The 15,759-nt window shown below is 41.3% G+C and overlaps 1 protein-coding gene across 1 annotated transcript in view; it reads left to right on the top strand.

Moving 5' to 3' along the window:
- UTP20 (UTP20 small subunit processome component) overlaps positions 1-15,759 on the top strand; it is a 129,843-nt gene that overhangs the window by 100,816 nt on the left and 13,268 nt on the right. Inside the window, exons 45-56 of the mRNA XM_075856698.1 lie at positions 123-290; positions 420-586; positions 4,328-4,475; positions 5,969-6,085; positions 7,430-7,600; positions 8,305-8,433; positions 9,307-9,417; positions 10,358-10,437; positions 11,173-11,242; positions 12,065-12,247; positions 13,618-13,749; positions 13,825-13,957. Coding sequence (XP_075712813.1) covers positions 123-290; positions 420-586; positions 4,328-4,475; positions 5,969-6,085; positions 7,430-7,600; positions 8,305-8,433; positions 9,307-9,417; positions 10,358-10,437; positions 11,173-11,242; positions 12,065-12,247; positions 13,618-13,749; positions 13,825-13,957 — 1,609 coding nt within the window. The remainder of the gene's footprint in view (positions 1-122; positions 291-419; positions 587-4,327; positions 4,476-5,968; positions 6,086-7,429; positions 7,601-8,304; positions 8,434-9,306; positions 9,418-10,357; positions 10,438-11,172; positions 11,243-12,064; positions 12,248-13,617; positions 13,750-13,824; positions 13,958-15,759) is intronic.

The following is a 15,759-nucleotide window of genomic DNA, read 5'->3' as shown; positions in this document are numbered from 1 at the left end:
TTTGAGAGGTTTTCCCATCAGGACGCTCCTCTTTATATGAAAGCCACCCCATGTACATTTTAAAAGAGCGCAATAAATTTAGATTTGTTCTTTATCATTTCATTTGTATTTTCTGTATAAAGATCTTTAATAATGAACTGTTTGGGGACATCGCGGAGGAAAAAGAAGTAAAAGGAATAGTTTCTAAGGTCATGGAAGCCCGAAGCAGCAAGAGCTACGACTCGTATGAATTTCTCGCGCGGTTTGTTGGAAAGGATCATGTCGTAAAATTGATCCTTCCCTTGAAAGAGGTAAATGACGTGTACTTTATAGAATGCTTGTTGTATATAGTTGTTCACCAACTGATAACATGGTATATACAGTGGAGATATCTGCATTTCAACATTTAGCTGACTTCTCGCAATTCTCTTAATGTGCAGGTATTGGAGAAAACCACGAGTTTAAAACTGGCCCGTAAAGTGCATGAAGTTTTCCGCAGAATTGTTTTTGGCTTAATAGCCAATGAAGGCATGACCGCACAGTCCATCCTTCTACTCAGTTATGGCCTCATCAGTGAAAACCTTTCTCTCTTAACTGAGAAAGAAAAGTAGGTTTTATTTTTATTAAGCCTTTAAAATTGAAATACTAAGGTGGGCAATATTTTTTTTTTTGTGTGTATATATGTATGTATGTGTACATATATATATATATATATATAAGCATGGCTTGAGAAAGGTTCCTGTTGAACCGAAACGTTGCTGCTGTTTTTTGAGGTGAATAAATCCACTTTGCTTTCATCTGCCTTGAAGTCCTGGTGCCGTCACTGTGTTCTATGCTTTCTTCTATTTAAAAAAAAAAAGGGGGAATTGATTCATCCCCTGGTGACGAGCACATGGCCTGATTTCTTGCTATTGTGGAGTGCTGTGTTCATCTATTGCTGGACTGTATGTATGTATGTATATGTGTATATATATATATATATATATATATATATATATATATGTGCAGGCTTTGTTTTTTCTTTTTTTTTTTTTTTAGCTAGTTCTGCTACTCAAAGTGTGAATAACCCGCTTCTAGCACTCCTTTCTGCATGAACAGCTTGTCAACGGCACTGTTGTGTACAAGCCTATAAAATGTACAGGGCATGGTTGGCTACTTGTTTGTTTCACCTCTATTGCATCATTCATGGATACACGAGACATTTTAGTCACGTCCTGGGGCACCCTTGGCCATACTTTGCAAATACATTTCTGAATTGGTTGCAGATGATATAGATATACAGTGAAGGAAATAAGTATTTGATCCCTTGCTGATTTTGTAAGTTTGCCCACTGTCAAAGACATGAGCAGTCTAGAATTTTTAGGCTAGGTTAATTTTACCAGTGAGAGATAGATTATATAAAAAAAAAGAAAATCACATTGTCAAAATTATATATATTTATTTGCATTGTGCACATAGAAATAAGTATTTGATCCCTTTGGCAAACAAGACTTAATACTTGGTGGCAAAACCCTTGTTGGCAAGCACAGCAGTCAGACGTTTTTTGTAGTTGATGATGAGGTTTGCACACATGTTAGATGGGATTTTGGCCCACTCCTCTTTGCAGATCATCTGTAAATCATTAAGATTTCGAGGCTGTCGCTTGGCAACTCGGATCTTCAGCTCCCTCCATACGTTTTCGATGGGGTTAAGGTCTGGAGACTGGCTAGGCCACTCCATGACCTTAATGTTCTTCTTTTTGAGCCACTCCTTTGTTGCCTTGGCTGTATGTTTCGGGTCATTGTCGTGCTGGAAGACCCAGCCACGAGCCATTTTTAATGTCCTGGTGGAGGAAAGGAGGTTGTCACTCAGGATTTGACGGTACATGGCTCCATTCATTCTCCCATTGATGCAGTGAAGTAGTCCTGTGCCCTTAGCAGAGAAACACCCCCAAAACATAATGTTTCCACCTCCATGCTTGACAGTGGGGACGGTGTTCTTTGGGTCATAGGCAGCATTTCTCTTCCTCCAAACACGGCGCATTGAGTTAATGCCAAAGAGCTCAATTTTAGTCTCATCTGACCACAGCACCTTCTCCCAATCACTCTCAGAATCATCCAGATGTTCATTTGCAAACTTCAGATGGGCCTGTACATGTGCCTTCTTGAGCAGGGGGACCTTGCGGGCACTGCAGGATTTTAATCCATTACGGCGTAATGTGTTACCAATGGTTTTCTTGGTGACTGTGGTCCCAGCTGCCTTGAGATCATTAACTAGTTCCCCCCGTGTAGTTTTCGGCTGAGCTCTCACCTTCCTCAGGATCAAGGATACCCCACGAGGTGAGATTTTGCATGGAGCCCCAGATCGAAGTCGATTGACAGTCATTTTGTATGTCTTCCATTTTCTTACTATTGCACAACAGTTGTCTCCTTCTCACCCAGCGTCTTACTTATGGTTTTGTAGCCCATTCCAGCCTTGTGCAGGTCTATGATCTTGTCCCTGACATCCTTAGAAAGCTCTTTGGTCTTGCCCATGTTGTAGAGGTTAGAGTCAGACTGATTAATGGAGTCTGTGGACAGGAGTCTTTTATACAGGTGACCATGTAAGACAGCTGTCTTTAATGCAGGCACCAAGTTGATTTGGAGCGTGTAACTGGTCTGGAGGAGGCTGAACTCTTAATAGTTGGTAGGGGATCAAATACTTATTTCTCTGTGCACAATGCAAATAAATATATATCATTTTGACAATGTGATTTTCTTTTTTTTTTTTTATATATAATCTATCTCTCACTGGTAAAATTAACCTAGCCTAAAAATTCTAGACTGTTCATGACTTTGACAGTGGGCAAACTTACAATATCAGCAAGGGATCAAATACTTATTTCCTTCACTGTGTATATATATGACCTTTACACACCTTGATCTATTATTTTTACATGGTTTTTGTGTCTAAACCTTTGCTTCTATTTGATTTTTAGGCACAAAGGTAGGTTTTAATTATTTTTTTTATTTTGTTTTTTAATTCCGGTTTGTCACAACGTTTTGTGAAAGGGGACATGTGTGCCAATAGCACGTCTAGACAACTGTAATCACCAGGTTGTCTGCACTTAGGAAATTTATAGGGGTTAAGCAATTGGGGAGGTTTAGCGCTTTGTGAAAGATTCGGGTTGGGCACGCGTTGTGGTCAATTTGTTTTTTGCCGCGATTTTCACAGAATCACAGCAAAATGTAGCGGTTTTTCCACAATTTTCTTTTTATTAAATTGTGGCAAATAACATTCTTTGACGTGTGAACATTGCTTTAGTGCGTGTATAGTGGGATCGAAAATGAAATGCCTCTATAATCCACACATTAATTTGCATAAAATAATTGTTTGGTTCGTTCCTGAGGTATTGGCGGTTCTTTAACACACGCTCCTGTAACTGTAGACGTGTGGCATGTATTAACTCTTCACATCTTTTTTGCAGTATATATTGTTTACATAAGAGATCTGCTTCGAATATGCATTTTAGTCAGAAGTTAAACCTTCATGCAATTTATGCTTATAACTACTGTTTGATGCAAAGTTGCGTAAAAGTGGTTGTGTGTAAATAAAGATGTATGCGCTCTCAAAAAAGTAGACTTGGGTAGCATAGCAGCGGTTTGCTGTGGGCAGTATTTATTTTTGACACATTTGTGGATGATGGCTAGATATTGCATGGCCTCTGTTTGTGCTTTTGAGAGCACAAGCTCAGCACTTTATACACAGGCACTGCCATGCAATTTTGTATCAATGTGCCAGCTATTTACCTTTAGAAAATGTATTGCTATGGGCTTCAGTATAATTTTTTTATTTTGTTATTTAAGTTTTATTTTTACATGTCAAAATTTTCCTGGGAACCAGAGGTGCAAAATGTCCAAAAAATATTGGCAGTGAAAGGGTTAAAAGGGGCCTGGATGCCTTTCTGGAGTGTAATAATATTACAGGTTATAAGTACTAGATTACTAGGTGTGTCATTCTGATTGCCAGATTTGGAGTCGGCAAGGAATTTTTTAGTTCTGCTTCATTGGGGGTTTTGCCCTCCCCTCAACATTGCAGGTGAATAGGCTGAAGAGGGTGAACATGTATGTATTCTCAGCCTTACATACTGTTAAACTTAAAAATTATTGCTTAAAATTAATTGTATCTATAGACTAGGCAATAATTGTTACTATCTCTTGGGAAAAAACGGGCCCTCGTCAATGGAGACTTTTTATGCTTCTACATCTAGATAGTCTGACCATTGCAGAAGGTTATAGTCAAAACACGCTGGACAGGAAAGGACTGTAATATGAACATTGTATAAACATTATTTTGTTTTGTAACCAGAACTTTGGGGCTGTACTTTCAGGAAGAAAAACTCAGAAATGCCTCCTCCAGATCCTCGACTCCAACCAAAGAGCTGTTTGTTAATCACACCACCTCCTCCACGTGGTGGTATGAAAGCTGCTGTTAGCACCAAGACTAATATGCATATTCTTGTAGACACTGGACTTCAGGTTAGCTATAGCAATGTTTACTAATTGTTTGATCTCTTTGATGTTTATACTTCACTACTATAGGAATACTAATATGTTTTATCTGTTTACTTTTATAGGGCGTATGTCAGCAATTTTGTCACTCCGGTATTAACAACCCTAACAAGGTCTTGGGGAAAGCAGTTCAAAGATCCCCATGTTTGCTCTGATAATGTTGGCATACCTGGAAAAATGACGTTTTACACGCACACGTACACATACACTGCTAATGAAGCCTAAAAAGTCTCGCAGGCTTTCATTCTACAGTCCAGCGCCCTGGTTTATAAGCAGCAACCCCTCCCCTCCGCTCTTGAGTCATGTCTCCTGCATCATCCCACGTCCTTTCCAGGAGACGTCAATCAAAAGCACTAAAGAATGAATGGCTGCCGGGCCCTTTAGGCTCCATAAGCATACAACCCAAGCTTGAATAAAACATAATTTTCTCAGGTTACCTTACATTATGAGTGCTAAAATTAGGATATTTGAACTGCTCACCCACTGCTTGAACTGCTAAGACCACTTTAGCACTGTTAGCACCTTATCAAATTTGCTGACTTCCTCCCTTTATGGCTTGCGTTTTAGAATGTAGCCATTCTTTTACAGTAGGATTTTGGCCTATGTTCTAAAAGATCACCCTTTAGAACAGGGGAGCATAATCTTTTGTGCTCCAAGGGCCACATTGTCAGGATTACCCCTTAAGTTTTATTGTGGCCCTTGTTAGTGGTAAATCTATCTGAGACATTTATACAGTATATGCTATATATGTATATCCTGGACTCCCACCTATCGGAAGAATGGGGCTCCCCTGTTTGGCTCTCCAGTGGAGTTAAGGTGGCTGCACATGCATGCGCCTAACTGCATGGTAGTGTATGGGATTTACCTAATCAACAATGGAGAGAGCCACATGCATGCGTGGCTACCTTTCCACCTCATTGTCTTTCCCCTAGAGTGCTGAACCTATTAGACATTTATGGTATATCCTGTATCCGGTGCCCCCAGAACAGTACCAGCCACAGAGTCTGCCATTCATACTTATCTGTCCCTGCTGCCACGCAACATGATGCTCTTTGTCACACTCCTCTCTGACATGGAAGATACATGTGATCAGGCACTAGAGGGTGTCATTCCTGCCTTGATCTATGGCCATTACAAGGAGGAGACAATGGAGCTGCTGTCTGATGATGGTACTCGGTTCTCTGCATCAAAGTGTTGCGGCTGTCTTTTGACAGCATGTTTTTTTTTGGACGATCGGGACACAGGTTTGTCTGTCTTCTGATTGTTGGGAGCTGCACGGAATGATCGCGTGGGACGCAGGTTGTGCATCCCTGCTGTACACATTGTAGATTGTATTATCACACCTGGTTGTACACCACCTGGGAGGTAGGGATTGATTTGATTTTTACTAGTCCGTTTCTTTAGTCTATTATATGTCAATGTGCCTTTTGTCTTTTTTTGTATTTGTTCTTATGATTCAGCTGCTGCACGTGAGCTTGAGAAAATCCAAAGTTAACTCTTCTGAGGAACATGCCTTGGAAATGCTGGATCCCTTTCTACAGATGCTGATAGGCTGCTTGCAGTCCATGGATATACAGGTTAGTAATTTTACTTCTGTGATTTATGTCTTGTCTATTTATAAGGAAAATTCCACTCTCTCTGCCGCCTCCTTCTTGTTAACACAGTAGAGGATGGTGCAAGCACTAATGAATTAGTTCTTTTGTAGTTTGTAACTAACCATGGAGACAGCAAGTTTTGCACAGCAGCCCTTGAGACTGTACATGTGTTTATAAGGCTATATGCAAAGTTTTTATTTTAAATGCATTTGAGGAATACAAAAAACTAGTTGGAAAAAATGTATCTAGCCTTTAAAACAAAAAACAAAAAAAATCACTTAACCTATAGCGTTAAAGAGGCTCTGTCACCATATTATAAGTGGCCTATATTGTACATGATGATTGGCGCTGTAATGTAGATTACAGCAGTGTTTTTTATTTAGAAAAACGATCAGTTATGACCTATATTAGTTTTATGCTAATAAGTTTCTCAATGGACAACTCTCGCTGTAAATGACAGCTTACAGTGTAATCTCGCGAGACTAAGCCTGCTGTGTTGTAAATCACAGGGAAGTGCAGAGACGTGTCAGGATTCTGAATACACATCACGTCCTGGCTGGAGGTAATGTATTTTCATTGTCCGGACACTGCAGTAACGTTATAGTGTGTTTATGTGGCTGCACATAGCGATATAACTATATCGCTAGTGCAGTGTAAATGAATGGGGAGAAGTGTATGACGCTGATTGGTCAGCGTCATACACTTCTATCTACAATGCCCACTTGGTAATATAGTAAAACATGCCCAGTTGTCTATTAAGAAAGTCATTAGCATAAATCTAAAATAGGTCATAACTTCATCAAAAGTGATCGTTTTTCTAAATAAAAAACCACTGCTGTAATCTACATTACAGCGCCAATCAGATTATGTACAATATAGGCCACTTATAATGTGGTTACAGAGCCTCTTTATGGTGTAGCCTATAGCTTCCTTACATAATTTATTAGAGTACAATGAAACTAGAAGCAGAAGTATGGGCATTAGACAGTTTGTAATTTACAGTAATGTTTTTTATTAGAAAAAAAATGCAATGATTTTCCCTAGAATAGCCTCAACACCACTATCATCCGAGTGTGCTTGTGTACTTAATGGGGGAAGGGGAATAAGCCACTTCCGGACTCCTCAGGCAGTGGCTTATCTCGCGTGAGAACAAAGAATCGGGCATGTTAAAATCCCACATTCTCGATAGTTCCCACATAAATTAGTGGATGAATCGCCTTGCCTATAGAAAAGTGTAATTTATTTCTGTAAACCTGTAGACTTTTTCTAGCTTTGTATTCCGCTGTATACAGTTGAGTAAATGAACAAGCATTGTTTTCTCTGCAGGTTATCACGGGTGCTTTGCAGTCTATCATCTGGATGCTGAAGTTTCCTTTACCCTCTGTCCAGGAGAACACTGTGCGGCTGATTAAACAACTATTCATTTTGCTAAAAGATTATGCTAAAGCAGGAGTAGCCAGAGGGAAGAATTTCCACCTGGTAGTGAGTTGTTTTAAGGTACGTGATGAAAACCTCCTCTATCCACTGTGCAAAGTTTCTATCCACGAATTTTCAAATTAACGTAGATTACAAAATTGTAGGATTTCCTATTCCATAAAATAAATTCAAAATGACAAAAAACAGAATACCTCTTTAAGTAGAACATTTTATCAACCATCTTGTCTGAATTAGTTCATAGAAAAGATTTACTATAATTTTGGTGTTACTGAACATTTGCAACAAGTTCGCATTGTTATATTAAGTCAAACTGATGCATTGTGAAATAATACCACTGAATACAATGGTTTTGTTTTTCCTTTCTAAAGGGGATCTATACTGACTTAAATCCTGATTACATAATGTTAACCCATGGAGTACACATACACCCTGTTAAAATGTTGCTAATGAGAGTGGCTACGTGGGTGGGGATGTGGAGAGGGGGAGGATCAGGCTAGGAGTTTATACCTAAAACTTGTGGTAGAAACTAGGGCACATGACCCTTTTTTATCTGATGTAGGAACAGTGGGCAGCACTGTTATAAACTATGGGAAAAAGATGGGGCTTCTTCTAGCTTTAGATGAGATGATTGCTGTCATATTCGCTGGGAAAGTGACAGGACTACACAATGTATTTTTTCATTTAACCTGCCACAATTACATGAAACTCAATTGTTAGTTGGGGGTCTGTCCTGTTCCTGTAATATAGTCCTGTTTTCTGTGCAGTGCGTTACCATACTCGTTCGACAGATGAAGGGAACCATCACGGAGAAGCAGCTACAAGTCCTACTTGGATATGCCGAGGAGGATCTTTACGATTCATCACGTCAGGCCACAGCTTTTGGATTGTTAAAAGTAAGTCACTCCCTTTGCAATACATTTAATGTTCATAGTAATTTGCTAATCTAAGGTTACTATCTGCATTGCTGCCTTTAGCTAGGAGAGCAATCCAATAATAACCTGCATGTCTAGACTGCATCCGGTACCGTCAAGTTTGACGGTAAGATAGCACTACATGCAGCGTTATTTTTTCTGTCGAAACGACAGACGGAACCCAATGGACACCATTATAAATCAATGGGCTCCAATGGGCGCCACTGGCATCTGTTGTACAATGAATTTGGCACTGTGTCGTGACTACCATTATGAAGCCACGATGCAGATGTGAACAAAGCCTAAAAGCTACAATAAATGGCAGTTCTGCAGGCACACCAAAATGCTTACATGAGAATGTGTTGTATAACAACATGTTACGAAATTGGTTTGTATGCCTTTGTAAGATGTATTCAATAAAGAGGACTCCAAGTGGAGATTCACTTCAAGCAAATTGCAATAGTGCCGAAATATCTGTCGCTTTTTATCCATAATCATATGTAAGCAATAACTTGTTATACATACAATGTTGATTCCAAGGTCGTCTTCGCTTTCCAGTGAGTTGAATAGAGAAATCCGAGTTGGACTGGCCATTTTGCTATTTCATTTTTATGCCTTGTAATATTACTACACCCCCCCCCCCTCCCCCCAGCAGGGCCGATATAAGAAAAGAGGCAATATCAGGACAGGTCTAAAGTCTCATCCCATCCAGATTTGTGTTTCAAATAGTATAGGGAATGTTGAAGTGGCGTTTGTTGGAGGGTTTGTTTGGCAGATTTTATACACAAATTTTTTTCAAAAACTTTTCCAAGCAAGACAGAGTATACTGAGATCTTCTTTTTGTCTACTCTAAAGGCTATAGTATCTAGAAAGCTTATTGTTCCTGAGATGGATGAGGTGATGAAGAAAGTAGCAAAATTATCAGTCACGGCCCAGAGTGACCCGGTCAGAGTTCAGTGTCGTCAGGTGAGTGTTGTACCACATTAAAACCCAAATACAGTGCTTTCGCATATGTCAGGGCCTGTTCACATCAGCGTTGGCTTTCCGGTCCGTTGCAGTTTTCCATCGGGTGGACCCCGCAACGGAAAGTCAAACTGAAACCACAGCTTCCGTTTCCGTCACCATTAGACAGTGGAGTCAGGGGGTCCTCCGTGAGGGAATCCCCAGCCACAGCGTCAGCAATGCTCTGACCGTGGATTCCTCTGCTAGAGGGAGCTTCAGGGCTCCCTCTAGCCTGTCAAGGGCTTCCCCGAGCACAGCACTGTGCCCGGGGTATTCTCGGCGAGCGGAGGAGCTCACTCTGCTCCTCAGCTCTGAACTCATTCTGAAGCAGGGACCTGATCGTTCCATGCTTCAGTATTAAGTTCAACTGTGTCTGCGTCCTGAGGACGCAAACACAGTTGACAGCGGGACATACCCCCCGCCACACTGAGCAGCTGGACACCGCCAGGAATCAGGGACTGTTCCGCTGAATCCGGGGTGGGTAGAAGGGTAGTCGTCAGGGGCTCTGGAGCGGAATCCCCGGCCATGCTATGGCTGGGAATTCCGCTCCTATCTCACATCCAACTGCCGGAAGGTGGTTGCGGCAGCACCCGGCGTACATCCGGCCCCCATTAAATAAATGGCATACGGAGCAGGACATCCCTGGGAGCCGGAATTAAAAACGCTGCATGTAACGTTTTTGGATCCGGCTCCCAGGGAGGTCCGGCGCCACAACGGATGTCCCCTTTGCCAGAACAGATCCCATAGAAAGCTATGGGATCCGTTCTAGCATCAGTTTGCCCCCGGCTGTTGTTCAACACGTCGGAGGTAAACTGAAGCGGATGCCGTGCATATGTGAACAGCCCCTAATATGCTGTTGCTGGAAATCTGCTACAAATAAATCCTCTTTCCATTGTCCTTCCAGATATACCTAAAGTATTTGCTAGACTATCCACTTGGAGAAAATCTCCGACACAACTTGGAGTTTATAATTGCACAGTTAAGGTATGTTTATTTCCTTTTATCTCATATTGCAGAGCTCATAGGTTTATTGTGCTCCTTATAACTGGTTTATTATGCAACAGGGAAACATTGCTAAATGGGCACAAATAGGATTGTGCAGATAAAATGTGCACAATGTCTGTTTAGTGTACACGGCATCTCTCGTTTCTGTGTTTTATGGTGGTAGATGGGGGATGAGTATGTGTTTGCTTTAGCATTTCAATCATATAAAATAGGTGTGAATAATAGGATTGGTGATAATGCTACTGCTAAAATTACATTTAGGCCCCATGCACACGAACGTGCTTTTGCGGCCGCAATTCCCCCGAAAATCCACGGGAGAATTGCGGCCCCATTCATTCCTATGGGGCCATGCACACGACCGTGGTTTCCACGGTCCGTACATGGCCCAGGAGCCTGGACCAAGGCTCATGGCAAATAATGGACCTGGCCATTTGCACGGCCCGCGATTTGCGGGCGGCTTGCGGGTGTCAATCCGCCCCCAGCCGACCCGAAAATCACGTCCGTGTACATGGCTACGGTCATGTGCATGAGGCCTTATTGTTTATTGTCCATTTTTTTTTTTTTACAAGTAAAAACTTCTGCGTAAAGCTTCTAGCGGGGCATTAATACTATATTATAAGACACTGTACATTTACCATCTTTTATATGTTATGGCTGGATTTAGAATCTTCTTTCTATCCCTTTACAAACATGTTTGTTTCTGCCCTTTTGCAGCTATGAATATGAAACTGGGAGAGAGTCTGCCTTGGAAATGATCGCTTATCTGTTCCAAACTTTCCCACTGGTAAGTAAATTAGATTTCATGTAATTTTCCAGTGGTATTCTGGTTTCAGCAAATTAATGTTGTTTTTTTATATAATGAAAAGTTATACAATTTGCCAATATGCTTTCTGTATTAATTTCTAATGGTTTTCAAGATCTCTGCTTGTTATTCTTCAGTAGGAGAATTCATGTTTTACTTCCAGTGGATGAAACTCTGTCCATGGTCATGTGATGGACACACAGGTGCACGGCTCGTTACAGTTTGTGTATCAGAGCGGTCTCAACGATTCCAGCACCTTTGTGTCCATCTCGTTTTTATCCACAAGTATACAATGAATATTCCTACTGAATGACAAGCAGAGATCTTTAAAACCATGAAGCATAATCTAGAAAGTATTTTGGAAAATTTTATAACTTATAATTATACAAAAATATCATTCATTTGCTGTAACAGAACAACCCCTCTAAAGCACATGCCGCAACGTACACTCAAGTCACATATTTAAGTTCCTGAGCAAACAATGGCTGAGTATAACGTTTCTCACACAGGTAAGGCACAGTTAGTCGACTACGCTTTTGCTCCCGGCAAAACGGCGGGTCTGGTGCACAACAGACACCAATGGAAACCATGGGCACCAGATCCGTCACCATTGAAATCAATAGTGATGGTAACGGAAACCTCTGGTTTCCGTTTGTGTCTGTTCAGGGTCCCGTTCTGACGAAAACCTCAGACGGAACGTCCGAACTGGACCCCAACGCAGTTGTGAACGAAGCTTAATAGCATCAATGTCGTCCACAAAACCATTTGTTTTCTTAATCTTTTTTCCGTCTTCCCTTTCCTCAGGCAATACTTAATCTATACTGTGGACTTATGTTTGTGCCACTTGCTTTGCTGATGGTGAATGATGATTCAACAAAGTGTAAGAAAATGGCCGCCTTGGCAGCAAAAACCCTTCTTGGAAAAGCCAATGATCAGCAGAAGGGCTTGATGTTCTCACTGGCTACACAATGGCTCAATAATGAAAAGGTAGTCACAGTTTAAACCTTCATGACTTTTACATCTGTGTGACTACAGAACCAGGGGTTGATCATGGCTACCGAATTTACAGTAAACATTCACTTGATATTGTTTTAGCCCAAGAAGTGTCGTTCGCTTAACCCCTTCCCGCAAAACGACGTGTCGTGGGAAAAATTTTTAAAAAAAAAATGTGTTAAAAAAACACCCCTTTTCCCTCTAAATTAATGTAAAAAATAAAAAAGTTAACAAAATTGGTATCGCTTTGTCCGTAAAAGTCTGAACTATTAAATTATAGCATTATTTAAAGCACACGGTGAACGCCGTAAAAAATAAAACATTTAAAACACCAAAAGGTCAACTTGGCTGCCCAAAAAAATGTAATAAGTGCTAAAAAAAAAAATGTAACAAAAAATAATACTAATAAAAACTACAGGTAGTCCCGCAAAAAATTGAGCGGTATGACAGCTAATCAGTCAAAAAATAAAAAAAAGTTATGGCTCTCAGAATATGGCGACACAAATCAAATTTGTTTTTTTAACAAAATGTTTTTTCTTTTAAAGTAGTTAAAATATATAAAAAAAGCTATATAAATTTGGTATCACCTTAATCGTATTGAGCCGCAGAATAAAGTTTGTCGTTTTTACCGCACGGTGGAAGCCGTAAAAACGAAACCCAAAAAAAAATTGAATCTTTTTTCAGTTTCCAAGTACATTATATGGTCCTTTAAATGCTACCGATAGAAACTACAAGTCCTCCCGCAAAAGATAAGCCCTCACACCGCTCTATTGATGGAAATAAAAGCGTTCTGGCCCTTGGAAGGCGGAGAGTGAAAAACTAAAATCAAAAATCAAAAAATGGCTGCGGCGGGAAGGGGTTAAAGGGTACCTGTCAATTAAATTATGCTGCTCTCGCTGCGGGCAGCATAATCTAGTGACAGACATTCTGATTTCAGCAGTCAGTCACTCATTTGCTTAAGTGAGGCCTTCTAAAAACTTACCTGCAGAGCTCGGGCACCCCTGACAGTCTGGAATATTCATAGCTCCGCCCACTCTACTCTAGCTCCACCCATGTTCCAGTGAAGGACATGTATTCCCTCCAGTAGAGCACCCACCCGAAGTCACATGTCATGTGGATGATGTGGGTTGGGGTATGCTATGTTTTTGTAATCTATGTAGGTGGCTGTGTGGCAGCCTGAATAGTCAGTAGCCGTGCTATAAGCCCATGTGCTATCAAGTAATATTATTACAGTAAATGTCTGTAATAAACCACATTTGTTTTCCGTTTTTCTGCATCGCATTGTTATATTTGACCTGTAATAAATACGTTTTATATGTCCGCTTTACTCGGAGGATAAAGTTTTGTATCTTTTTTCCCCTTAGTCCTCACACAAGCGGTTGGGTGCTCTGACCTGTGGATTGTTTGTTGAAGTTGAAGGGGTTGAATTTGAGCGAAGACTTAAAGCTGTTCTTCCGAAAATTGAAAATGAGATTAACCCTATTCACTTTGAGGATGTAAGTATCTTTTAAGGTCTCCACATTCAGAAACTATAGTTATCACTGTACACATAATGTATTTGTCTATTGCAGATAATGGACGAGACAGAAGAAAAGGCAGCAGACCGATTACTGTTCAGTTTACTGACCCTGATTACTAAGCTGATCAAGGAGTGTAATGTTGTGCAGCTACCAAAGCACAGAGAGGTCGTTCATAAAATATGCGGTAAGGACGCTCTTCTGTGCGAGATTTAATGTTGGATTACAATGGGAACTTTCTCAGTTTTCTGCAGACTAATGGAAAAATGAAAAACTATTATATCTCCTGTCAAAATAGTTACATTTTAGAAATTCAGAAAGAAGAATCCCGTTAAAACTTATATTCTTTCTGCCACCACTAGGTGGAGCTGACTGCATATGAATTTATTATTGAGCTAAATGAGCGCTGTAAAAATTCCTATGCAGTGAGCTCTCCCTAGTGGAAGCTGCAGGAACACAGAATTACACTATGGCTAGGTGAAGAACCAGCGGATTTGCAGCTCTTTACAAAAACAAAAGAAACCTTTTATATTTTTAAACAAAATTAATATATGGGCATACTTGCCCAAGAACACCACTGACCCATCCTACACCTTATAATATGATCTAATAATATACTATGGTAATGTATACCAATACCACCTCCTTCACCTTAGACCACGTGACGTAGAAAGGACTGGTCAATTAATCAGAAAGAAAACAAAACCGAAAGTCAGCGCAGATAACTGAGGTCAGTTATTTTTTTTTTGTCCCAGTTTGAACTGTATCTGGGTCCTCAGTATGCAGATATAGTTGAATCCCATTGTAGAGCAGGGGAACGTCCGTTCCCTGCTCTAGTATTCACTACAGAACGCTTGCCGCTCACAGCTCAGCGCAGACGGGCGCGATGATGTCACTGCCTTTCGCCTGTCCGTTCTGAGCGGCTCGGCATGCATGTTCTGCCATATACCGGTATTTCAGGCAGCTTATTGGTCCATGGTGTCCCCAATGCCTGTCCCATTTATTTATTGTTTAGCCTCAAAACTCGTGCGTCACGGCGAGCAGATCCTAATGGTGTATACACGGATGATAGAGGTTATATACAGGGATCCCTGGATATGCCAGCCATCATCCCTGGATATGCCAGCCATCATCCCTGGATATGCCAGCCATCATCCCTGGATATGCCAGCCATCATCCCTGGATATGCCAGCCATCATCCCTGGATATGCCAGCCATCATCCCTGGATATGCCAGCCATCATCCCTGGATATGCCAGCCATCATCCCTGGATATGCCAGCCATCATCCCTGGATATGCCAGCCATCATCCCTGGATATGCCAGCCATCATCCCTGGATATGCCAGCCATCATCCCTGGATATGCCAGCCATCATCCCTGGATATGCCAGCCATCATCCCTGGATATGCCAGCCATCATCCCTGGATATGCCAGCCATCATCCCTGGATATAACCCCCTTCATCCCTGGATATAACCCCCTTCATCCCTGGATATAACCCCCTTCATCCCTGGATATAACCCCCTTCATCCCTGCAAACAGGGAGGATGTGGGTAATATACAGGTATGATGAGGGTTATATACAGGGACCCCCATCATCCCTGTATAGAACACCCATCATCCCTGTATAGAACACCCATCATCCCTGTATATACCAGTCAGCCATCATTCCTGTATATAACTTCCATCATCTGTGTATATACCATTGGGGCGGGCACTGTCCGCTTGCCGGGGCGCGTGGGCATTGAGGCTAAACAAGAAGGCATTGAGGACGCCGTGGACTAATATAATGGCAGAAGTGCAGCGGACTCTGAAAATATGCGCCGAGCCACACATTCCGGAGGAGCAAAGGAATCTCCACCATTCGTCGTTGAACGAGGTTAGGTGAGTATGTATTTTATTAGGCACTATTGGGGCTGTATGCGGGCATTATACCGCGTGTGGGCATTAGACAGCATGGAGGGCAGCTATAGAGACGTTATACTGTCTG

The sequence above is a fragment of the Rhinoderma darwinii genome, chromosome 3 (assembly GCF_050947455.1).
Source record: "Rhinoderma darwinii isolate aRhiDar2 chromosome 3, aRhiDar2.hap1, whole genome shotgun sequence".
NCBI lineage: Eukaryota > Metazoa > Chordata > Amphibia > Anura > Rhinodermatidae > Rhinoderma > Rhinoderma darwinii.
The sequence above is the reverse complement of the archived record's forward strand: the minus strand, read 5'-3'. Positions and strand labels throughout refer to the sequence as shown.